This window comes from Acanthopagrus latus, chromosome 1 (assembly GCF_904848185.1).
Source record: "Acanthopagrus latus isolate v.2019 chromosome 1, fAcaLat1.1, whole genome shotgun sequence".
Classification (NCBI taxonomy): domain Eukaryota; kingdom Metazoa; phylum Chordata; class Actinopteri; order Spariformes; family Sparidae; genus Acanthopagrus; species Acanthopagrus latus.
Window position 1 is genome coordinate 9,640,345 of NC_051039.1, and position 26,238 is coordinate 9,666,582.

Below are 26,238 nucleotides of genomic sequence, written 5' to 3' on the forward strand. Positions count from 1 at the left end.
ATGATGTGTAATTAAGAATGAAGTCTTATCAGGACGAAAAACGTAGGACTTCACTCATGGATAATGTTGTGAGTGCAAAACCCACAACCTACACGACTGCTGGACGGAGGGCTCAAAGCTCCAGCGAGCGCGGCGAATGCATGACAACGGATTTCTTTTTTTAGCGAGCTTCGATCTATTTTGAGAGATGGGTAATGATACAGGACAGACACTGAAGGACATTCAAACCTGTCAACTCCTCTTTCTTCACACCTCATTGGTCAGAGGGAAGACAGCATTGATGAAAGGTCGCGGTGACTCTGATTAAAAGAGAATATATTCGTCCAATCCACGGGCAACACCGGGTAGTTTCTATCCACCGCCTATAGATGGATCGGGTAATTGATCCGATCTGTCCTCATAGAGCGGAGCGCGCTCTGCCTCCAGCAGCTGTTAACCCTGCAGTGTATTAAAATCAGATTAGACTCTTGTACATAAAGGAGCGTGCCAAGGAGAGGGTTACAGCATGTTCACGTGTGTCAGCACTCCTCCACACTCTGGTGCGAGGAGGAAAGAAGCCAGAGAGAAGGAGAACCCCTGGCCTTTTGCTCCGGTACTCAAAATGGTATCTCCTTTAAAAAGTAAAGTGTGTACAGCTGCAACAATTTGTCAATTTGCTATTAGACATTAATGCAAATGAATCATTTTAGTCATGTTATTAGCAAATATCCAGGGTCTTAAATGTAAAGATTTGTCATTGGGTAGTAAATAATGAGTCTTTGAAGGGTTTTGCACTCCTGGTTGGACAAAGGAATATACCATACCAATACAAGCCATTGAGTACCAAATAATGTATTAGTTAGCACTTATATCTGTCTTACGTTACATGTGATCAATGTATAATAGTTGAAAGGACACTCAAGTGAAAATGAGTTTGCTAAAGTAACTCTGAAATGTTTTAGCACCCATAAAGTGACATAGCGTTCTGTATGAGTGAGAAAAGGGAGGTGTAAACTGAAGCTAGCGAATAGTTTTGACTCGCAGTCTAACAGCACTTTGCAAGCATATGACACATTTTTAGGAGCAATGGATCCTGAATTTCTTTCATATGATAACAAAGATGCACAAGAGGAGTCTGTATTTCCATTTTCAGGCAGTGATGGTTGCATTTCTCTCTAGGATGTTTGTATTTAGATCTTTAAGGTAAGGATTTTTTTGGGAAGCCAAACATTATAGTTTTTCTTTGAGTTGCTGTGGTGTAGTACTCGCTCTCCAGCATCTGTCTTTTGACGTGAATTCACATTTCTTTAGCAGAATGCCTCCTCCTGTCAGAGGACACCATGTGAGCTGGTGGCGCCCAGTGCACGACAGCTTTCAGCACACATCAGGGCTATAAAAAGCCTTTAGTATCCAAATACATGCCACTTGAGAATAGCCAGCATTATCTTTTTGGATGCAAAAAGAGGAAGACGGGAAATTTTTGAATCAACTGGATGAACATATTTAGGCTACATCTTTCACTAGTAATGGTCTTCTAAGTGAAAACGGCAATAACGTCTCATAAAATCTCATAAAAAATATATCCCTCACGATATGACTTACTCATTGTGTGTACAGCCGGCTATATATACACTCCGTGCCGACGCAGCTCAAAATGAAACTCGCTAAAATGTTAAATAAGCCCTCCTCTTCTGTCATTTATTACTGAAGCAACATAAAACTGGAGCGCAGAAATAACTTCGAGGCTGGTGTCTCGTTCGGTTTATGTCAGTGTCCCTCTGAGAATCCGAGATTTACAGTAAGAGAGGAAAAAAAAAAATCGAGAGGCAGAGACTGATAAAGAGCTGCGTGGAGGGATGGACGGAGAGGGAAAGACGATGATCTGAGATAAGCAGAGACGGAGGAAGAAGAGGGCAGAGGGAGAGGGCATGTGTTAGTCCCCTTTCACTTTATTCTATATTGTTCAGATTTCGCAGCGGAATGACGCCATAAAGCACCACGCGGCCATAATTAATCCCCACGCTTCAACTCACACCTCATTGAACTCATCCTCTTCTCTTTTTTAATCATGGAGAGATTGATTTAGCCGGCAAATGAATCATGCTCTGTAATAATCAAAGCGTCATGTTTGAAAAGACCGAACATGGGCGCTTTTTTTCTCTTCGAGCACAAAACGATCGCCATCGCTTTAATGAGAAGAAGGTCATTCCGATTAGTCGGAAGAACACGGCGCTTTGTTCTTGGAGTGCATGTCTACTGTAGCGCACATCAGAAAGCATCAAGCCGCGTACAGTATGCTGTTTATTTTAAAAGGCAAGGGGGGAAATACCCTTTAGAGTTGGGTGCCTCAAGCAAGAGAGGAACGCAGTGTCTCTTGTCCTTCCTGTCATGTTTTCCCATCGGCTGGTCTCCAGTGACTTGGGAGACATTGCCACTAACTGTATGCATCAGACGGGGTTTTTTTAAAGCATGTTTTAAGCGAACCGACTGTCTCTCCCTGCCACTTCAGCTGGGGCGTTCGCAACCGAAGATTTAGCTTTACTTTGACATTTTTAAGTTGAGTGTCAAGAGCAAGAAACAAACAACCGAACCACAAGCGCAGGGGTCGCACAGAGAACGGGTTGGAGATTTGTAAAATTCAAGATGTATTCAATGCATTTTCATCACCAAGTCGGAGTTCTCCTAATGTGTCATCAGGGAGGGTTGAGAAAAAGACAAAAAAAAAAAAAAAAAAAAAAAGTGGATACGCAAAGCAATTGCTGCTCCGCACGTTGAACACAGCTCAGAGAAAGTGACTCTCCTGCCTGGAAAGGAAGAGTGAGTAGACAGACCAGACAAACTTGGCAGGAGGACTGAGCTCACACAAGAACGTAGAGGTTTGTTCCAAAATCAATGCAGCCTACTAATATTTGATTCTCCAAAAAATTGAGGCTTCCGCTGGCAGACGCGGTGCACACACACACACACACACACACTCACTCACACACACACACCAACCGCAAACAACTGCTGTATAACGTCGTGCTGGTGTATGCTTAAAAAATATCTCCCATGAATGAATGATGAAATCGCAAAACAACTGAGAACCAAATAAATGTGTGCACCTGCTGCAGTTTATGATAAGAGCACAAGTCATATATGAAGCATGTGACTCTGATGACTTAATGAAGGATGTATCATGAAGTCCTGTCGCCACACAAAAACAAATGATCAACTTACAATGACCGTATGAGAGTAATTCCACTCATACATGTATTATTAAAATGTTTGGCATTTGATTTCCTTTTGATCGACTGATTCATTTCCCCATTTACCCTCCGACTGCCTCTGCATCATACTGACCCACGATTCTGGAGGGCAGGACACAAAAGCTGATCTTTTAGGTGAGGGACTGGTCAAAGTCGCTTGAGTGAGCCCCATCAGTATCGAGCATACTTGCTGCGCCTTGTCAAACAGTGAACTCTTCACGGTGTATACACTGCATGAAAAGTGACTGAGGGTTTCATCTGCTGCTCTTCGTCACTGCGTCCTGGGTTGTGGGTTCACTTCCTTTTTCGTTTCACTTTCTGTTTAGCTTGAATTTCTCACTTGCCCACTCTCATGAGCACCGAGTTTTTGACAAGGTGACAAAATGAGCCAATGCCTCTTTGTGTGACCGGCGCGCTTATTGCCTGAACCATAACATACATGATTTTGAGCTAGCACAATAACCTCGAACTGAGTACTCCATACATGCTCAATCCAGTAAAGTGTTTTCCCATTAAACATTTCCAAACGTTCCAGTGTGCCCATTGCTCCAATATCAAGAAGTAAAATCTAAAATCTCCTTCAAATTGAATAACAAAATACAGCGTTTGAATATGGCCCCAAAGAAACACATGGAATTGTCATAATTACACAATTCCATCTGCTGTTGTCACTTCACCATTCCTGAATCTGAACGTCTGAATCTGTCACCTCTCAAGACGCTGGTGGAGCGAGAACACATTCATTTGTCAGATAACAAACATGCACAAATATATTGGAGTCGTCAGCATAAGTGGCAGTGTGCAGCAAAAAATGTTGGTATCCCAGTGCAAAAAAAACACTTTTTTATGTTTTTCCTTAATTTTCTACATGCCACATCCATGGAGAGACAGAATAATTAAGCTTTTGCTTAAATCTTAGAGACAGTTCCCATTATGAACTTGAGCTGACGTATAATGGGAAGTTGTCCGGCAATCCATTGAAGAGATCAAGTTTCTGATTACATTGTAGCATAAGTTTGTGTCAAGACTGAAGGATGCAATTAGTTATATTCTTTCTGTACACTACTGCTGTGCATCTGATGAGCCAGCACCTGAAACAAAAGACGCCCACTGACGCAGTTGCGCTCGAGATGTCCGAATTCTTAGACATCACATAAAAGATTCAAACCATGCAGCTTCCTAGAATTGGTGACTCTACTTGAAGTTATTCTATTTACACACACACAAAAAAAATCTCCCAAACTCTATATGAGGGTAGAATATTCAGCTGTCTGTCTGTGGAGTGTAATAGTCAATAAGCCACAGGAAAATGATTAGAAATTATTGCTTTTGAGATTCCTTGAGACTGCCTTCATTACGGCTAATTGGATTGAATGGTGCCCACTCATTGGCCTACATTTATACATTTACATCGTATTTAAGGCGCTTAATCTGAATGGCACTGATATCATGGGACTGACATTTAAGCTCTTAAATCCCGAGGATGTTATAAGGGTTTTAGAGGGAGAGGAGAAAGAGAGTGAGGGGGAGGGAGACGGAGAGAGGGGGGGGGTGACGTAGGGGAGGGGAGAGAGGGTGAGGAAGCAGAAGAAAGAAACCACTGAGAGGGTCTCAGTCACTGTGCACTCAGAGAGACAGTAAAGCAGAATGACAGTGCAGGGCTTTTGTTCGAAAGACTGCCAGCGTGTCAATTCCGATGTAACATTTTTATCGACACCCTCCTCGCCACAACCTGACAGGCGGGCAGGAGCTCAACTTTTACGTTCCACACCAGAAGTTCAGGGTTAGTGAAACAGGTTCCCTCGGCAAAGTTTGGAGGAAGTCTTTCTTTCTTTTTTTTTTTTTTTTTTTCTTCCCCCGTTGTCTGCTGCTTAAGGAAGTATGCAAGACTGGCAATGTTTATTCACTTGACCTAGAAAAAGCTCTCTGTGTAACTGCGCACATATTCTGAATTCACAAGTCATTTTTGATTTTATAGTGGAACCTGTATACAGTGAGTGGATGCACAGTGTACTGTATAAGCTATTTACTGCATGATTTGCTGTTGTTTCAGGGGATCTCAGGGGGAAAATTGTTAGTTTTGTGTGCTTGCAGGCTTCTGCATCAGGCAGTGTGCTGAAATAGTGATGGATTGGGTGAATAGAACCATCAGTTTATGCTAAAATGTTACGGTCGTAGCTCATGTGCTTGATTTTAAGATCCTATATTGTAGAAAGTGAGATTTCTATGCCTTTGTTTGTTAATTAGCAGGTGAAAGCATTAAAAATACTACAGAGAGAGATGCAGGACTCCGATCTGGATCAGATTTTATGGAGGAAATATTTTCCGGTTTTCTCGCTGATGTCCTCCGGCTGCTCTGATTCACCTGTTAGTGATTTATGGAGTTTCCTGATGGGCAGATAACTTTACTGGTCGCAAAGGAAAATGCCAACCATAGCAGCCGTTAGCGAGCTTGCTCAATTAGCCATGCAGTTAGCAGCCCTATTAGCCGACTCACCGGAGGCGTAAACACCAACACTCCCCTGCTCCTTCGAGCTCCCATCCAAGCAGAGTCGGCTGACAGGACTGCTAGCTGCACGGCTAACTGAGCCAGCTAGCTAATGGCAGCCAGTTAAGTAAAGACACTGGTCCATCAGGACAGTCGGTATATATCTCAGTTTTTTTAAATCATAAAATATGATGCAATTTGACCAAAATCAGTGAAAAAAGTTAAAAAGTTGTTTTATACAGTAATAGCTGAGGCCAAACCTCATCAAATTCAGTGCAATATCACAACTTTTCAAGCTCAGTTACTGTAGCTTTCATATTCCATTTAGCACACCAGCAAGGGGATGACTGTCCAATCAGAAGAATGTGGGCTTTTAGGGAGGGGTGTCTTAAAGGGGCCGGAGCTAAAATAGCTTGTTTCAGACAGAGGATGAACTGAGGAGCTGCATAAAAGTCCAGTAGGAGATAAATGAAAAGTGGTTTTAAACTGTAGATCATACAAAGCTCCTCTTGTGGAATCCCAGAATAAAGAAAATAGAGCTGGAAATAAGAATATATATATATATATATATATATATATATATATATATATATATATATATATATATATATATATATATATATATAGTAATAACTTGAGCTACTTTTCAAGCAGAAATGCCACAAAAAAAATATCTGCTTTCAGTTTCTCAAATTTGAGGATTTGCAGCTTTTCTTTATCTCTACAAATAGAAAATCCGCTGGCTGTACAAAAAAAGCCATTTTCTAATCAAAAAATGCCCCAAATGATCTGATTCAAGCTTTTCAAAAGAGAATAATTGCTGGTTTTCTTAAGGCTCAGTCAAACCAGCATGTGGCAAAGTGAAATTCATCTGTGCGTCTTTGTAAAATATGGGGTGCCAGAAGCTTGGTTCTATAATGAATACTCTGAATAATCCCAATAAACCCAACTGGACTGTTAGTTGGACGGAACAAGACATTTGAAGCAGCCACCTTGGGTTCTGGGAGACTGGTGAATATTTAACTATTGTCCAACCACCAACATCTTTTTTTTTTTTTTTTTACTCCCCCACACAGTTTATGTAGTTTCTATATTTAGCTTGTTTATAGCACTACCTGGCTGTAAACAGGAAGAACAGAAGATTACTACACAACTGTCCATCTGGACATTAATTCACGGAAACGCAAAGCTATTTCACTGGCCACAGACAGACTGGGTTGTTGGCTGCAGGCTGTGTTTAAGCCTCGCGACATACATTCACCCAAATTCACCAGATTGAGCAGGACAGCGACTGTCTGTGCTGAGGAAAGATTCCCATTGATGTCTAATAAACAACTATTGACGTCTCGCCGCCAATCCTTCTTCTTAAACTCACTAATCCTGAACTGCAAGTTGTCTGACGCCTTTATTCACTGCTTGTACTCTGATTGCTGTTGACCACCTCAAATGATGCAAGCGTTCCGTATTGATCCCCGCACTTTGCGTCTTATGTTTGTTTGCCGATTGCTCAATAATCCAATTATTGCAGCACAGCTTTCTCTGAGCCTCCGAGATGTGTAAAGAGACACTTCCTTAGCATGCAGGGCGAGCGGAGTGACAGAAGACGGGAGCAGGGAACAGGGAGAGAAAAGTGGGAAAGAGAGAAAACTCCCGACTACGTGAGATAACCTATGTGGGAGAGAGGGAGGGAAGGGGAGAGTGAACGAGTGAAGGAGAAAGAAACCACAGAGGGACTCTGCGGCTCGGTGTGTGTGTTCATGTGAGAGAAAGAAAAAGACAGAGGGGGGAAAAAACAGAAGGGAAAGTCGCAGGCAAAGCCAAAGTTACCTTTATAAAAGCACTGACCTTGTGCACTTCACATTAACCTCCCTCTCCAAGAGAATTAGTCTGTATCATTCACACTCCGCTGTTCCTAACTGCGCCAATTGATTTCAGAGGGCCAGAAATGGGGAAATTGAATCTCTTGTTACCCTGGCCAAAGACCAAGGGAATACATGCTAATGCTGCACAGACAGACCTGAACTAGCATGGCTCCCTTGGGTGCCAGACCGTTGGAACAGCTTCATAAGCTGTGGCTGTGAGGGATGGCTAAACTCTTCTCGCTGCTTTCTCACTCCTCTTCTCCAAGTGTCAGGTTTCAGACAGCAGGTAAGGAAAGGGGGCAAGGGGAGTACAGACAGTATTTAGTGAATGACATGCAGCAACATAGCATTGTGTTGCACTGTGGCAGCCATTCTAACCCAATTAAATCAGTGGTGAGCGTATTACTTCTGATTGATGGCTGAGGGCGAGGAGCTCAGACAGATTCATTTACGCAGCATTTGCTTCTCGTTAATAACAACTGATGCTATCACAACAAAAAACAAGTTTTCATATAGTTCTTTGTACGTTCAACCCAGGCACAAAAGGGGCTGTCGGGTGCAGCGAGTTTAATAGAGCCAGTTTGACTAAACATGTATGGATTTTTTTTTTCACAATACAAGATGTATATCTCCTGTATGAGGACAATGTTGATGTTTGGCTCCATGACGGCACACTTTTCCTTCTGCAACAAATGGCTTTAATCCACATAAATTAGAAGAAGTTCCTCGGCAGGAGGCAAAGATTACAGGGATAATGCTCGCAGTGTATGTGTGTGTGTGTCTGTCTGTGTGTGTGTCTGTGTGTGTGTCTCTGTGTGTGTGTTTTTGGAAAAAGAGGGGAGACCTGAAGGAGAAGCTCTGGGGAGACGGCTTAGAAAGCAGGAGTGTTTACAGAGGCTCGGGGAAAGAGCAGCAGCTGGGGTAAGGACCTTTCAGCAGCATGCCAAAGTTAGCCCTCGATGAATCAAAGGTGGCACGAGAGGAAGACTGAGTCAAATCAGCCGAGGAGGTAGAAGGAGGAGTGTACATAGCGGAGCTTAAGAATATACACCACACAAGGAAACAGTGAGATTTTGTTGCAAAAAACATCATTTTGTAGATTTTCTAAACGGGAAGTATTTTACTTTTGCAAAAATAAGGATTTTAAATTAGATACTGTGGACATGCAATCATGAAAAGAACTATAAACATCTGACAATATCATGGTTATCTTGTCTAAATCAGATGAGGCGAGCCTGGTGCTGATTTATTTAGTACAGCAGCAGCACCCAGCTTCAGGTTTTGGCCTTTTAGCATTTAAAAGGCTTTTTAATTTTAGGTTATAAAACGCAGAAAAAATATGTCTCCTTTAGATACGCTTTCCACATGCAAGGCTATAAACCGTAACATGTTTGTGTAGGAGCAGTAGGTGTTAAATGGAAATTATGACCTCTGTTTCCCGGGGGGATTCGGTGGTGACAGATCTGTTCATAGCAGCCTGGCACTTCTCCTGAATTTACAGTAACCAGAGTTTGTATGCTTTGGCCAGGGAGCCCAGTGAAATGGGCATGCCTCGCACTCTAACATGGCTGTTATGACAGGCTTTCTCATATAAAGCCTCTGTGGACAGACAGACCCTGGGGGCAGAGTACATAAAGAGGAGTCAGAGGCACCGTCAACGAGCTGCACAGTTCGTGGTGTCAAAAATGTGGATGTAGTGTCCCAGTCAGGTCAGGGTGGAAGCTATATGCTTGATGTGAGATTGACAGACATCTTTCCCGATCCCACCCATGCCTTTGTATCGCTCAGAAAAACCAATTACGCTCTATTTCCTCTTATAAAGCCACTCATTAGCGCAGACGGGTTTCGCAACATGAAGCAGAACAGTGAATAGATAGAAAATGTAGAGCTACAAGCTGCTTTGCTGCCGCACAAAGCCTGCATTTCAATAGGGAATCCTTTGTTCGCTGTGTAAATCCCCATGGCCTTCCGTTTAAGAGCTCAGTATGTCACTTGAGACTAAACTCTTGCTCACATAGAAGAAGTAATTAAAATATTATTTTTTTTTAAAATCATGACCACAAGTATTCACCTTTAAGAAATAAATCCATCTCTAAAAAAAAAAATACCATTACTTCTGTTCATGACGAACCCGTCACCCTCACACACGTTTCGAGTAAGACACTGTGCATACATGAGATATTTCTCCTCCCCCTCTCCACCTGAGACCTGTCTCCCATGCTTAAATATTTATGCGATAAGCTCAAGATGTCATGTATTTACCCTAATCTTCAGAGTTTCTTACACCTCAAACAATGAGATACAGTGTATACACAAGACAGAGAGGGGAAGAGCAGGAGAGAGAGAAAGAGTGGAGGGAGAGAAACGTCTGAATCGACAGTATTTGCCTCAGTTGGAAAATGTTGGAGATATTTTGAGCCCCAAGAGTATTTGGTTGGGCGAATGTTTTATTTGAAAAGGGCGTCTTAGCGGCAGAACCTGATGCTATGAGTTATTAAAAGTGCAGCGTGAAGGGAATTATAGCGTGGTGGGAAATGCTACATATGTGTGTGTGCGCGCCTGCTACTGTATGTTGATGAATATGTTTGTGCGCATGTGACTGCTCGCCTGAAGAAAAAGGGTTAGGACAGTGTAGTCAGATGATGAGTGGTGCATACCATTTCATTTCCATTAGGCATACCACTACTGTTTTAACCCTTTTCAGACTCACCACTGCCTTTACCACTGTAGGTCATTCAATTTTAATTGAGAATCTTTTGGTTGGCATCTCTGGCACTGTGTTGGACTGATTTTAATTGCATCTCCAAATTAGGATTTTAAGTGCTGCCATAAATTATTGCAGATTTTCCAAACAATCTATTTTGTAGAGTACCTCAGGGGTCTATCCTTGCCCCCCCTGTATTTCTCTATCTAGGAAACACAATCTGCAGACATATTAGATTTAATTTTTTACGCAGATGACACCCAGGTGTATTTCTATTTCAACCCCACCAGGAACTTATTTCCCTCATCCAAATATAGACAAATCCAAAATAATAAAAAAAATAAGCCCAGACACACAAAATCACCTCTCACCCCAACTTGGTTCATTCTCCGCCAGTATCACTGTGAGCTACAGAAGTTTTTGTATCACTTTACGTAATAAACTTTGCAGAATCTCTAAGATCCAGAACTTCCTGTCTCCAAAGAACCTGGAAATGATCATTTATGCATTCATTAAATCCCATTTAGAATACTGCAACTCACTCTACTCATCCTAAAGCAAACAGAAGCTTTCCGGACCTCAGATAATTAAAATTCCCCTGACAGACTCCTCAGTAATTCTAACAAAAGACCATGTATAACCCCAATTTTAGCTTCATTACACTAGCTACCTTTGCATTTTAGAATCGATTTAAAGGTTTTACCCTCAGCCCAAATCAACACGTGACCGCTTCCACTGAGTCAGTTTCAGAATAGTCTGATTCAGTGTTGTATTTATGCTTCTATGCAAGATCATTACATCTTTTGAGGCCTGTCAGAATTAACCGCAAAATGAGACAGTATCTGTTAGAGGTAAGAATACAATTTGAATATTTTCTCTTGCTACCTTTCCAGTACTGTCCTGTTCTCAGCGCTCTTCCAGTCTGCCTCACCATTGCTGACATCCCTGGAAATGGCCGGCCCCAAAAGGTGACATGGGCGCCCGTTCTGAAAGGGCAGCCACATGCACCACTGCAAATCTTTCACCTTATTAAATATGCATCAATAGTCAGCCATACCTGTGAGGCAGCTCTCACCTGAGCCAAGGTTACCATGACTGATGTTATTTTTAACCTCTTGTTTTGAACAGGAATTTGTGATTCGGGACACAATATGTGTTACATGTAAGTATAATGATGATGAGAAGGATGAATGAGGGTTTGGTCAAAACAAGCCTCTCTCTCTCTCTCTCTCTCTCTCTCTCTCTTGATTTTTTTGCGTTCCCGTCTCTCCGCCTGACTCGTTTTATTCCCTCTGCACGTAACCAAGACGTGTCTCTTTGTGCGCCACACAAAACAGACTTTGGTGTTAAGGCAAGCCTGGGCATTGCGTGCTGATGACTGAAGCCTGGTGCATGCCTTATGATAGAGATGCAGGAGGTAGATGTGTGGGAGACACAGCCATGCCATTCAAGAGGTAGCGCTTGGAAAAATTCGGCTCTCTATATCTTGTTTCAGGAAAGTAGTCTTGTGTTTCCTCTTTGTTAAGGCCAATCTAGTCAAATTTCAAGAGGTGCGTGACTCCGTCTGAAATGGGACAATTAAGAATTGTCGATCAGGTTTGCACCTGTTCTGATGACACAGCCGGTGCTGGCTAACGTCAGTAAACGATGCACAGTATTCGATTTCACTTTACCTGTTTGGTCGAAAAGCAAAGTTAAACAGGTGCACAAACATGACACTAGATACTTCCATGTGTGTAAGTTCGGGTTAAATGTTCAGTAGGTTATGCGTTGCACCTTTAAGATTTAGATCTCTGTTCTATTCTGAAAACAATTCAGTCACACTATTTGGATATTTACTGCAGCCTTGCATATGAAAACATACAAAATCATCCCGCTTACATTAAGACATGTTAGAAAACCGCTGATACCTTTTGTGCTCTACCGGGACTGAGATTGACTGGAGATGTTGTATAGATTAGTGTTGGCGGGGGGCTGGATCATGCTGTTACCATGATGGGAGTTAGATTAGTGAGAACGCACGTATGTGTTACCTCGATAGTTCAATGTGTAGACTGAGGTTTTTTATTTTTGCTGTAGTTTTTTTTTTTGCGAGAACCTAATTGCGCTATGTCCCTCAGCAGGTGTTGCATTGTTCATCCAGTGGCCATCTGGGCCTGTAATCCTTTGGAGGTGAACACACTGAATTTGAAAAAGGTCATTGCACAGACACATTTAGCTTGGCCTGACGTTGTGTGAGGGTGTGTGTGCGCTCTCTTGTCTTTGCCCTCTAACCTTCTTTTTCTTTTGCATTTTGTACCACATGTCTGGGACCTTTTGTACTTCTGAGGTCAGAATCTTGAAGTTGACCTTTGTGGAAAATAATGTTGAGCTTTACAATGAGCAGTTTCGATGCTGCTGCACAAACTGTTTTCATAATCCTGTTACGCCATTCATTGTATTTGCTCAGGGTTGATGGGCATTAACCTCCTACTGAGCAGCGCTGGAGCTAGCGCGACAGCAGAATATTTTGTGGTGTTCAATTAACCCATGTCTGAAGAGCTATCAATGGAAATAGATCGGAAAGGATCCGTTCACCAATAAATGAAAACCGAGCAATTATCCACTCACCCTCGTGCCGATGTAAAGTCGGTTGAAGTTTCTTAGTCCACAAAACATTTCTGAAGCCCCACGGCAAAACAGCCTTGCAGCATTCTCCTAAACAGCTGAAGAAGATGGGAATTTAAAAAATAAGTGTGTGAGCTTGACACTCGAAGCACTGTCGAACTTTGGGATCAATTTAAGATCTCCAGGTTTCAGGAGACTTGATTTACAACTGAGGGGATGTATGGAGCTATATTTCTTTTTTCATTCTTTTTATTAGGTTTTATAACTGGACCACATCTACTTCAGTTGTTGCTGCAGTGCTGTTTTGCTGTGAAGCTCCAGAAATATTTTGCGGACTGCGAAACTTCACCTGAATTTACATCAACATTGCTGTCGAATACATACTGAATACGTTTTCATTTTGGGGTGAATTTATCCTTTAATCTCTTTTGCACCTGCTCCTAGGACTAACATGTAGATATTTATATAAAATATGCAAAAGCACTATGAACCAAGTTCCTATTTCTGTCATTGGGGAGAGTTGTTGATCACCTGATCGGCTCCTGATTGATGCTGTCAGCAGCAGTTTGGACTTGAGTGGCTAAGAGTTCGAGCTGGGTGTACGACTGCTCCTCCGCTGCTGAACCTGTCAAATGCTATAGAGAGGCTGACTGGAGAGCAGTTTTCAGCAATCCTTGAGCTAATGTGCAGAATGTGCTGCTGTGGTGCTAACCACCTGGCACCCAGCCAGCCAGAGACTTGGCTTCGGCTGCCACGCACAGCCCACTTCATGAGGTTGTGGTTTCGTACCCAGCGACTTTAGTGAGCCACTAGACTATAAAACTGTACATACAATAAACACTCCAGGCGGATCCACTTGGCAGCTCCATCATCCAACTTCATCCACTCAGTATGTATGTTAATGTGTTACGGTTTGTGTGTGTAGCGCATGCCGGACTCCCCCTGCCTGCTCTTCCTCTGTGTTTGTCCCAGCAGAATTGTAAATGACTGGTGGGTGTTGAAGATGATCACATGTGACAGCTAATGCGTAGGTTTGCTGGCAACATGTGTCAGCGCCAGTGTACATTAACCTACATTCGGAGCGAGGCCTTTTTGAATCACACGGGAAAGGAAAAGGTCGCCTTTTGAATAAGATATTGTCTGACACGTTTAATTTCTCAGGCCCCCACGATCTCGGTTCATTTGGTTTCTGAGGCTTTTTAATTGAAATGCCAATGTTTACCTTACAGAGCTCCGTAATCTCATTGGTTAAAACCCTCTTGTGCTTAGCAAGGTGACAAGAGTTGACTGGGTGCTAACCGCTGCTAAAAAGTGGAGAACGGATGTAAGGAGTATGTTGCATGGAGGTGGCTCAGGTCACGGCTGATCCCTTAAAGATAATCTCCCTCTCTAGGGATTTGTTTTTCTCATTTGTCCCAGGGCCTCTAAGCTGAGTTTGGAGGTCACCTGCTGCACAGGCAACAGGGCCCGAACCTGGCTCTAGACACATTTGTAAGGAGCCCAGGTATTGCCTGGTGGGAGAAAAGCAAAGTAAGCAATGAATGGAGCTAAAATATGAACAGCAGGGGAGGTGAGGTCTAGAGTTCATCCATGCCACTGAAATCAAAGGATCCGGGTCCACAACAAGACCAGTTTTAGCAGCAGGGCTTTTGAAGTGGTCCATTCGTGTTTATGTTCGTGGCAGTTGGCTAGATTCGGGTAAATTCTGAGCCATGAATCACAAAGGTGCTGAAAACAGGCTCCTTTATGTGTATTTAGTTAGATTTAAGCCATCTACCGTGCTTGTTTTTGTTGTTATCATGTAGGTTTATGTTAAGGAGGGAAATGTGATTTAAATCACTGAGCTGGTATTTCATGTTCCTTCATGTGTTGGAGGCCGTGTTTATCACCGGCCCCCTTGTTTGCATTGTTTCTCGATTTCCCATGCCCAGAAATCAAACCTGACGTCCGACGATGTACTTCTTCAACATGTCAGCCGAATTCTGTTCCCAGCTGCTTCTGTTTTTCAGCAGGGGCGATCGCGGAAACTCGAAATGCTAAAAACAGAAACATTGGGGATCAGCAACAGACCAGTGTGAGGACCACATGAGAAGTAAACGTCTTTAAGGCAGTAAGAACACTTTTGTCACAGTCAATCAAGCAGCAAAGAGGGCAGCGAGAGTTAGTTGCGAGGTACAAATTTCTGCTTGTACATTTGTTGGTGGGAAGAAGCAGGCATTGTGCGCTCGCACTCATCTGTGTCCTCATGGGAAATAAACAGCAACTAAATCAGTTGTTAGCTTTGTGTGTTATCTTTAAAGATGAAAGGACACCGAAAACAATGAAACCGCTGCCCTGGGGTTTTCTGTAGGAAGGGAAAAAAGCAACAACTGGAGCGAAGAATGAGACCTTTGATCTGTGCAGTCAGTCCCATTGAGTTAGTCTGAGACTGTACCCAGAAATAGAGAAGGCAGGGGTCGAGAGAAAAAAAAACGTCTCAGTGCACAGAAGTGCAGCCTGCGCACAACTGCATAACTTTTTTTGGGGGGGCGGGGGAGAATTTAGGATTTTCTTGGTGTCATACTGTACGTTGCAGTTTCCTAAGACGAAAAGCTATCATCTTCCACTCCGGCTTCTTGTTTTCAGTCAAAGATGAAGGCTGACACGAGGTCCTGCACGCAGGAATTACCAGCGTGAACTGCCAGCCTCGACACGATGCTTCTCCTTCCAGTGGTACATCATCGCGTCATTTGAGCCCTCATTGAAACAGACAGAAATTGCAACCTCAGAATATTTTAAGACACGAAAATGACAAGCCAAACAAAAAAAGAAATTCATTTAGCATGTCCTCGCGGCCCAGCGGTGAAAGGCGCACGCCATTTAACCTCAACGTCCCAATTTGGATTCTGACTGGAGACCTTCTTTTTTTTTTTTTTCTTCTCGGTGTGTCATTTCCTTACCCTCTCGAGCTCATTAAAACACACTCACATTATTATTCCTGCACATCCTGCACACGCTGACAAACTGTAAGGCTGACATCTCTGCTGAAACAGCCATGATTTGGGAAAGTCTGCTAGCTTTGTGTTTAGTTTTGGGCCACTGGCAGCCGTTGGTGCACAGTCACTGCAGCCTGGCCTGTCTGCTCTGGTTTCATAAGCAGAGAGAGCGAATGACCTATATACTTCTCTGAGGGAGGGGAAGTCACCTTGTTGGTGGACCAGCAGGCAGGCAGGCTGGCACACAGCGACAAGGTTTTAATGTGCGGCACTATTAAAGGTTTGACCACTGACTGGATATTAGAAACATGCTCTCATGCGCCGCCTGTGCTGTTCTTGGCCGGCGTTCGTTCCGGGGCTGTGGTTTTTTTTTTGTTTTTTTTTCCTGCCGTGGATTGTCTTCTTGTTAACACCGCATTGCAATGGTGTGAAAAGGCCGATGTATGGGGGGAAATATTCGGCGGAATAACACACTGAAAAAACACATCTTGAAATGGATTGGATTTGCGCATGCACAAATACACGCGCTCGCGCTCGCATTAGCTGAAAACCGTGGGGGCCCGGTGCCAGAAAGATCTAGTCAGACAAACACCTCACCAGAGACTCCTCTAAGCGTCCTAACAAATTGAATGTGTGTGTAGATGGACAAGAGGGAATTAGATCAGTGGTCGTGATTGTATCTGAGTGTGCTGTTGCTGTACCCCTTTCCAGCTCGTCCCCTGGAGGAAATGTGCATGCATGAGAGAGAGCGAGCGAGGCAGAGAGACACCGGGAGGAGGAGGAGAGAGAGGGCTTGGCAGCTGGTTTGATGAAGGATGTAAGGAGAATGTTAACCAGACAATCACCTTGCATGTTATTGATTGAGATGGGAGAGAGGTAATTAGCACCGAAAAGAAGGGGAAGCTGAGGCCACTTTTAATGTTTTGATACAAGGTGTTCTCTCCCTGTACCCATCTACATGTTGTGTTCCCTGCGCGTGTGTTTGTGAGCGTACGTGTGTGTACGTGTGTGAGCACATGAAGGGAAGTGTTTTATCAGAAATTAGACTAATTTTTCCTTATATGCGAAACCAAACCCTGGAATGCACGAAGCTTGTAATTTACCCCAGGGGGGCCCAATGTATGTTAATTGTTTTATTGTATGTGAGAGCCACCGGATTCAGTGTAAAAAAAACATTAATGAGTAGCATAAATAAGTAGCATACCCTGATATAATGGGCACACATGGATTTTACTCACAGCACCCAGCTGTGTGCCATGTGCATGCACAGAGCCTCGTCCATAGGGCACAGGCCTGCTCTGTCTTTTGCCTTACATCTCCGTTTAGTCGGGCTTTGTTTTTATAAATAGATTCAGTCTCAATGTCCCTGGTTATCCATTGGATATAAAATGCTTCAAAGGCCTAACACACAGTATACAGTAGCTTAGCAACAAATCTGCACAGATACAACACTGACTAGATACCGATCGCTTCTGGATTTTTCAAGTTCATTACCGATGTTGATGTTTGGGAGACAAAATCTGCAATCTTCATTTTTTTTTAAAGACCTCGAAACATAAACAGTTTCGAAAAAGGACCCCTTGAATGTTGTTATCAAAACACTGTGAGTAAGCTATTTACTGGCTGGGGCATTTATGGTTCTAAAATAAACTTGTTGGTGCTCCCATTCGAACTATGTGATGGTGACAGCGTTCTTTTTCGTTGGCATCGCCGCACTGCCTCATCGTGTTATTTACTGGCCAACGAATGTCAACACTGATATGAAGTATCTCCGGGAAGCGATATCAAATAATAGCTAGCGCTAAATTGGCTGGCCGATCAGATATATGTGGTTAGTAGTTGATTATTCATAAATTCCTGGTGAAGCTGACCATTTCGATGCACTGGAGTCATCACTGAAAAGGCCTCTGATGCAGCCTTAAATGCTGGATCAGTTATTGCCGATATAGCCGGAAGAGAACCTGCTACTTTCCAGTTCCTTCAGAGTCCGTGTCAGTTCTTTAAATGCGGCAGCACACCTCCGTGCGCTGCCTCTGTTATACCTTGACTGACTGTTGACAGGCATCATCCATTACCTTTGACACCCACTGCATCCTTTAACTAATTCTCCCATTTAGCAGTGCATCACTAAGAACATACTGTGCATCCTGAGCTTTAATGGTCATGTTAATTGTAGAAATCAGTCAGCAGTGAAAGCAGTAAATGATGCCAAAGTAAACAATGCTTTGGATCAGGCAGAACGGCTGCAGACTGTCATCAATTCTGTTCCCTGTTGGTTGTGGCTCAGAGTAAATAATGACAACATGGCATGAAAATCACAGCACGGCACACAGCAGTTGCGGCGCTCACCTTTTCATCCTTGACCCTGAACTGGTGGCACAGTTTACACGATCAGAAAGTTTTGCTTGGTAATGGTTTGTGTTATTTATTTATCACATTTTTTGTACACTTTTTATGCCAGAGAACTGGGAACCAAGTGTTTTTGATCCTAATTAAATGTGACATCCTGCACTGTGTCTCTCTGCTTACTGAATTTAAATAATCTCCTCTGTAATTCTGTCATCTTTGTGTGCGTGGTGACGCTATAAATCAGTTGACTGCAAAGCCCTTCTCTCTCGGTTGGCAGACATCTTTATGGCGAGCCACATTGTGCTGCCACTGTACTGTTGGCCGTAAAGCCCAAGAATGTCTCACAGTGTGTATCGGGCTTCAGCATTGTTAGGAAGGGGACAGTCTGCCCTGGCTTTGGTGTTGACTTTTGGAAATTCTTTGTTGATTTATGTCCGCTCTCTGTGTGTGTGTGTGTCCTTTTCAGCTCGCCACTGAGACAACCGTCCTCGACGGCCAAAGTGTGCCTGGTTTGCGGAGACGAAGCATCAGGATGCCACTACGGTGTGGTGACGTGTGGAAGCTGCAAAGTCTTCTTTAAACGAGCAGTGGAAGGTATGGAATGAATTCATATATTTGATATATTACTGATCATGCCTCTTCAAGGGTGGCTGAGAGAGCTTAACACATTTCAACCCTAGAGATCACAAGCAAATTAAAAAAGGTAACACCTCGTCACGGCTTTGACGAGATGTGTATGCTGAAGTAAAAGAGAGGCGTATTAAGAAACACATTTGCACATTTGACTACACGTAGGCAGCACAGCAGAAACACTGTGAATTGAGAAGGCACAAGCAGAAAGAGGAATGCTGCGAGATGAACACAACAGTAGCAATAGAGCAATAACAGAGCATTTGAGGGCAATAATGGTCAAAGTTGTCAGAAAGGTGTGGTGACATACTTGCGAAAAAAATCAACTCATACATTAAGTAGTATGCGAGCACCTTATAGGCCAGAAAGACAATCACAAATCTTTGTTTGACTGGTTAATTATTGAACTTGCCTCTCTCACACTGCACCGTTCCACATTACGCTGTCACAAAACACGGCACCGCACGCTGCGCCACCTGCCGCTTCCGCCGCAAGTGAATGAACCTGTTGGAAACACTGATTGCGGTTCATTTATTTCATGCCGCCTTTGTGTTTTCGAATTGTGAATGTGTTTCTTCATTTGATGTGTTTTTACAAAATATGCATTGTTATATGTATATGCAGGTGTTGTTTTTGTTGTTTCCCCGCCTGTTTTCTTTTGTTTGCAGCGTGTTGAGCCCTCCTGGCCGATGTTCTTTCCTCGCATTCACTATTTACAACGAGAAATACCATCTCATATTTTGTTGTTCTGTGTGCAAAACACGACATACGTTGTTTGAACTCTAATCGTCAAACTAAATGCTTGCATAACTGTAAGAGGAGAAAGCCGCTGTGCCGGCGCGCCGCTCAGCAAGTTTCATTCACATTGCATTCAGTGATATTTCAAACAGTACCACCTTATCTGACAAGTGTGGCCTTCAGAGTTATTGGCAGACTTTCCGCTCAATTAATAACAGTGGTGCGTCCGGGGTAGTTTATGTGGCAACGAAATTACGGCTTTTTTCGGATGAGAAATGTTAATGAGAAAATGACCGCAAATACAATAACTGCTTTCGGGAACTGTCAACGTGTTTCGGACATAATCACTTTTTTCCTGATGGAACAGATGTTGAGAGGTTCAGTCAGACGAGCACGTGGTGGAAAAGTTGCTTTCAAACATCCAGTGAGAGAATTAATAATCAATAGTTTATCCTGTTTTTCTTGGCGGTTACGTTACATAATGCCGTTTAAATCTGATTCGACCTTATAGATGTTTATTTTTCCTGGAACGTCATTGAAATGACAGAAAGCCTTTGGTACGTTACATTTATAGACTGTGACCACGCTGAGTGGCACATTCAGTAGGTAATTCTCCTGCGGCAGCCCTTTATGTTATATTTAGCTCGGGGAAAATCAACAGCAGCTATAATGTGCTTTTCATTTTGTGCCTGTTGCCCGAGGCATTGGACTTAACTCATTAAGATGAGTGTTTGAATGCAAAACAGATGCTTACGGAACCCAGCACAGGCGGGGGGGAGTAAAAAAAAAAAAAAAAAGAGCAAACAAGCCCTAGCCATCAGGCCCTCTAGGTGTTTTCCTGACCATTGGTGGAATTGCGCTTGTTCCCAATCAAATCATGCCTTAATTTGATGATATTTACGCACCGTCATTACGGAGACCTGAAACCAGATTATGCGTCTGGGGTGATCGAATCAGACATGCCATTGTTCTTGCTTCAAGCGTGGCCCGTGGCAGACGCTAAAGATCTGAGTGCCAGTCAGGTGAGGCTGTGCGGAGCTCAGATCTCTAAAGGCTCTGTGATCACACTACTAACGCCCTGCCCGTCTCTCGTGTGATTTATAATTCTAATGAAATCGACTCGCTGATTGTTTGAGGCCCTTTTAATCGGATGCAGAGTTTCTCTCTCTGCGTTTGCCTGCCGAACAGCAGCGACTGTGCAAACTACGAAAAAGCGCAATAAGGGCAACCCATACGGTGGCGTGATGTCATCAAGGTTGCGTGCGAGGCGTACGCCCTTCTGATGTGCAAAGCGAGCCGTTGCCTCGCATGACCCCGCCACAGCTGCTGCTGAGGTGGAAAGAGAGAGGTACGGCGCAGCGAGGCAGTGGGTGAAAACACTGAGGGAAGGATTTTGCAAAGTGAAGAGAGATAGAGGACAGTGAAACAGATACAGCGAGGGAGGAGGGGGAGGAAGGACAAAGAAAAAGTCAGACGCAGACAGAGAGATAAAGAGAGGAGGAGCCGAGAGAGGCAGTAAGAAACGGGGAGAGGGACGGAAAGCGATGTGTCAGCACTGAGTGCCGGAGAGGTGTAAGTCAGGACGTGAGGAGACGTTTCACTCCTCCCCTCTGCCAGTGTTCCCTCCTCCTCCTTCTCCTCCTCTTTTCTCTCAAAGTTAAAAACTTAGACTCGGCATGCGAGGTATAAAAGAAGACTGCAGAAAGTGGGCATCTGTGCAAAGGGGAATAATCCAGCCCATGCTTAATTTCTTTTGGCACCACCTGCCTCGGGGGACACAACTTTTTTCGGTCGGCTGTAGCTCATTAGACGACTAACTGGCTCAGAGCCCTTTACTACAGCGCTAGTTAGCATTCTGGAGTCATCAACAAATCAGAAGAAATCGTCTGACTGCGGAGGGTCCGGTTTCCCCTCTATTCAAGTCAGAGGAGTCACCGTTAGGTTGCTTTATTTTACAGTGCTGGAGCTTGGCAGAAGTCTATCACTTTAGGTTTACATTCAGACCATCTGTTTGGAATATCCATCGGCCACATGGGCCTTTTACTGTCCAAATCTGTGCACTAAGAGTCCCCCCCCCCCCCCGCCACCACCACCAAAGAGGAGGAATATTCATTCAACTTAATTTTTTGTCCTGTCTTCCAGAAGGCATGGCCAACTGTACACGATAAAGTTTACAACCAAGGTCCCAGGGAACATATAGAAATACTTCATTATTCTCTGGCTGTCAGCTCTTTCAAAAATGTCCTCAATTCATTCTTAAAAGCATTCACATGAACGCATAAAAGAAACATTCGTCTTCTGCCCTCCTATTCGCTACAAGTTTATCTCAGTTGACAGTATGGCAGCTCTCACGCTCGCACATTTTTATTCACGGTCACATTTTCGATGTCCTTGAGTAGTAAACAAATGCAGGGGAGCGGTAATAACTTTTTATAACGTGCAGGTTTCTTGCAGCTGTGTTGCCGCCGTTGACTCGACTGTCACATGCAAACTTGCAGCCAATTTAAAGGCGCAGCTGAAGTGTTTTCCTCACTACAAACGTTTATCCTGCGCGGTGGAGGGGAAAAAAAAAAGCCTTTCCAACACACAAAAACACAAGCAGTAAATATGTGTTATCACCGCTAATGAAATGTGGAAATAGCCGAATGCGTTCGTATGTGCTTCTCTCCTGCATCCACTCCGCCGAAGTCTAGTTTGTTGATACAAGACAGCTGCACTCAATAAACGACTCCATGTGGAGCACATTTGAGGAGTTGAATGCCGGCTTATTATTCACATGTCATCAGTGGCTTGGCATGTCTGCTCTTTGTAATAATACCAGGCTCTGCTTTTAGCTCACTAGCTGTTTTCGGTGTTCTCTTGTTGAACTGAGAGGTTTACGGAGACATTAGCCAACCTTGTTACGGCCTCACTGCGCTCTGCGATGTGACTGGGTCGTGGTTTCCATGGCGCTGGTGTCAATCTAAAAAACCTTTCCCTCCAGCACTGCCTCTGTGGGAGAGGTCATCCGAGGACACGTCTCGCACCGCTTCTGCTTTGACTGGCAGCTAAGCCGCCCAATCAGCTCGGGCCGGTGGGGTGAATGGAGGCCTCTCTCCCCGTGCCGGAGTGAATGCTTCAGGTTGTGTGTGAGTGGCTCATGTAACAAAAGCTGGAGTGAAGCCACTGAGCAGCGTTGCGCTTCCCAACCCTTTCTGATCGGAAACCGCACACACCATCCATGCAAACACGAGCTCTTGACTTCCCGTGCACACATGCACGTGTACACGCGTCTCTATAGTAGTAGAGGCATTCAGGTGTGCAGCATTAGGTAGAATTGTAATCTGTAAAGCTTTCTGTAAGTATGTGTGACCCACATTGCTAATAGGCATTTAAGCTGGAGAATGCAGCCTGAGGAAGGGTCCCTCTAATGCAACCTAAACACATTTACTCTTCCAGTGTTTGTGTGCATTTTACATCCTTTAGAATTAGACCCAAGGGAGCACAATATATAATGTAAGCAACTAATGAACACATCTGCAAGTTAGTTTTTTAGATTATTTGATTTAGTGTTTAACCTGTAAAATATAAATAGTATTTTTAAAAATGCCGCTCAAACCTTTCCCAGCGCTGTTTACATTTCCAAATTGCTTGTTCCCTTTTGACCAACGGTCCACAACACAAATGTATTTAATTAAATACAGTAATTTAAAATGTAGAAATGCAACAAATTCTTACACGTGAGAAGCCAGAGTCAGCAAATTTTGGCATCTTTGCTTGTTAAATGACTTAAAGATCCCCTTCATGTGAGGCATGCTAAGAATTCTCTCATGTGTGCCTGACATGGTTTTTGCAGGGGAAAAATTTGCCCTCCTTAAAGACATACATCACATATGAAACAATATTTTTCATTTCACAGCAGCTAGTTGCGAAAGCCAAATATATCTACAGCAAAGAATGGATTCCGTCCATTTCTTACAAATTACACAGCTGAAGACTTAATGATTTATTTAGGTTGCTGTTGAATATTTTCTTTGTCGTATGACTGATCAATTAAGTGAGTAATCCTTTACAGCCTCCACAGTGTTTTGCCTACCCATGAACCCTCTTAATACAGTAACAGGTATGATGTATGTTTGGTGCACGTGTGATGATATAACTCATGCTACTTCCTTCGTGCCCTCATTTCCCCCCTAGCCTGGCCTGACCTGCAGGCCTGTTGGTTTCCAGTGGGTATAATCTGCCCTCCCATCTCTTCCTGCTCCCTGGTGACACCTTTGTTCTTTGACATCAATGCAAAAAGGACCTGGTGCTGTCAGTGGGCTACACCTTTTGTGTTCAAACAAATAAGCAGCGCCAATCTGATGGGCTTTATCAGTGTCTTCACCGATGATTGGTTTGTTAAAGGTACAGTACCGCAGAGAGTTGTGGTGGTACATTTGAGATGCCTTTTATTGGCTTTTTCAAAGTCTCACTGTATCACGTTACATGCTTTAAATGCACATGTCATATGCACTTGCTCTATAAATAAAAATCACAAATGGAAAACTGAAAGAAATACTGATGTTACACAGTCCGGTCCACAAACAGAACTATGTTATTTTCCTCCGTAATGTGAGTTTAATTTTTTAGATAGGAGTTCAAGTAACGGAGGAGGAATGGGAATATTTCTGTTGTAACCATCGGGTCTGAAAACCGTTAGCAGGGAGCTGGCTTTGATTTATTTCACTTAGAAGAAAGTCAAAGCTGAGTCTGGTTGTCTAGTCAAACACTTGATATAGTGCCTCAGCATGGAATAGAGTTATAATGCATTGTAAATGAGAGCAGTGCAAAATGGATTTTGAATTCTAACTGTGTTTTTTTTGTTTTTTTTTCCCCACACACAGACTGCCATAACTGGCTGCTTTTGTACATTTGACACTTCCAGTGACCATATTGAGACCAAAATAATGACTAAATGTATTGTGTTCGAAGGCAGCAGATGGTGAAATGCACAGCACAACTGAGATATAGCACATTATTATAGAAGTGGAGAGATTAGTAAACAAAATAGCAGCTTCTGTTTACATCCTATTTTAACTCCTGCACCCTCGTTTTATAATGATCCAGACAGGCAAACTTAATTGTGTAGAGCCCCATCCAACACAGCTGTTTGTGTGTTGTCCAAAGAAATGGAGTACCAAAGCTTTTGCAAGGCAGTGATTTGCATACCACTGGCCCAGTGGTAACAACAATTAAGTCTCTAAGAGGTCTGTTCTTTGGTTGTTTAGTATTTTTTTGGCTATGTAATTTAGGTTGCATAAATACCGATGAACGACAATCACAGAATTTACCAAACGCTTTGTGAGCGGGAGCATGACTAACACGTCGGTACAGTGGCTCAGTGGCCTGCACTGTTGCCTCATGGTAAGAAATACCTTTGAATCACGGCAGGGACAGGGACCCTCTGTACCCGTTTTTACAAACATGCACCAGTTCTGTTACAATTTGCATTCCTAAAGCATGATTTATGTTCTGCGTTGGGCGTGGTCTCTGCGCAGATGCATGCCCCTCGCTGTCGCCTGTCGTTCACCCCGCCGACCCCCCAGATCTGCTCTTAGCTGCTAGAACATCTCCTGGCTACAGGGAGCAGACAGACTGATGTACGAGGGGCAGGTTACCCATTCACGGACACCATCTTGCCAAAGTAAAATAACGTTTTGCTTCCAAGCGCTCTGTGTAGAGAGGTGCAGGTAGACACTCCCTTGCCCGGAGACACAGCTGCAAGTTGAAGAGGTCGGTAGAGTACAGCTGGCAAACTGCTGTATCACCACTGCCAGCAATGCAGACAAGCCAGCGCACATGTAAATGATCACAATCTCACTCGTGAGATATGGTGTAGACTCCGCGTAGAGCAACCTTTTAGATCCAAAACAGTGTGTATCAAAGCAGACATCTCACATATTTTGTTAATGATGCATGCTTGACAGTTCGGTAACACATTATCATTGATATGCATTCTATACGTTTAATTTATAAGCCATTTATTAAACAATTCATATTCGGAAAGTTGCAAATAATATTTATAATGCTTAGCATCGTTAATAAATCACGTGTGGCTGATATGTAAACATTATTTGGATTGACATCATAGTCAAGTTGCAACTGATGTTCAACTTTTACAGGTGCCTAATTAATGTTTTTTAAAGTCTTTCACTTCTGTTAACTGTCGAATACCTATTAACTACGGATTTACCATTTATTAATGATGGTTATTATAAAGGTAATTTGTGAAGTTTGCGTGTCTTCCATGTTTGAATGAGTTCCCTCCAGGTGCTCTGATTTTGCCCCAATGATCAAACCAGGTGAAGGTTTGTCTCCTGTCAGTGCCCTTGAGCAAGTCACTGGTCTCAGAAGTTGAAGTTAGTCCCTGGGAGCTGCAGAGTGGCCGCCCACCGCTCCTAATACCTTTAGGATGGGTTAAATGCAGGAGGACGAATAAAAAGAATAACTTAAATAGTGTTCATCTATGAGGCTGACATAGATTTCAGCACATCCTTTAGTTATATGCTCTCTGCAGTACTGCAACTGTGAAAATCTGCAGCCACGGCTGAATGGCACAGTTGTATTATTGATGTGGGTCATCTACTGTATCTGAGAGGCTATTTTTACAGCCAAGGGGTCCGACCACTTGTTTGGC

General features: G+C 43.3%; 1 protein-coding gene across 3 annotated transcripts in view; it reads left to right on the top strand.

The window, feature by feature from the left end:
- Positions 1–26,238, top strand: part of nr3c2 (nuclear receptor subfamily 3, group C, member 2) — an 84,612-nt gene that overhangs the window by 29,897 nt on the left and 28,477 nt on the right. For all 3 annotated transcript variants that reach the window (XM_037108694.1, XM_037108698.1, XM_037108706.1), the window contains one exon: positions 18,679–18,806. In XM_037108694.1, coding sequence (XP_036964589.1) covers positions 18,679–18,806 — 128 coding nt within the window. The remainder of the gene's footprint in view (positions 1–18,678; positions 18,807–26,238) is intronic.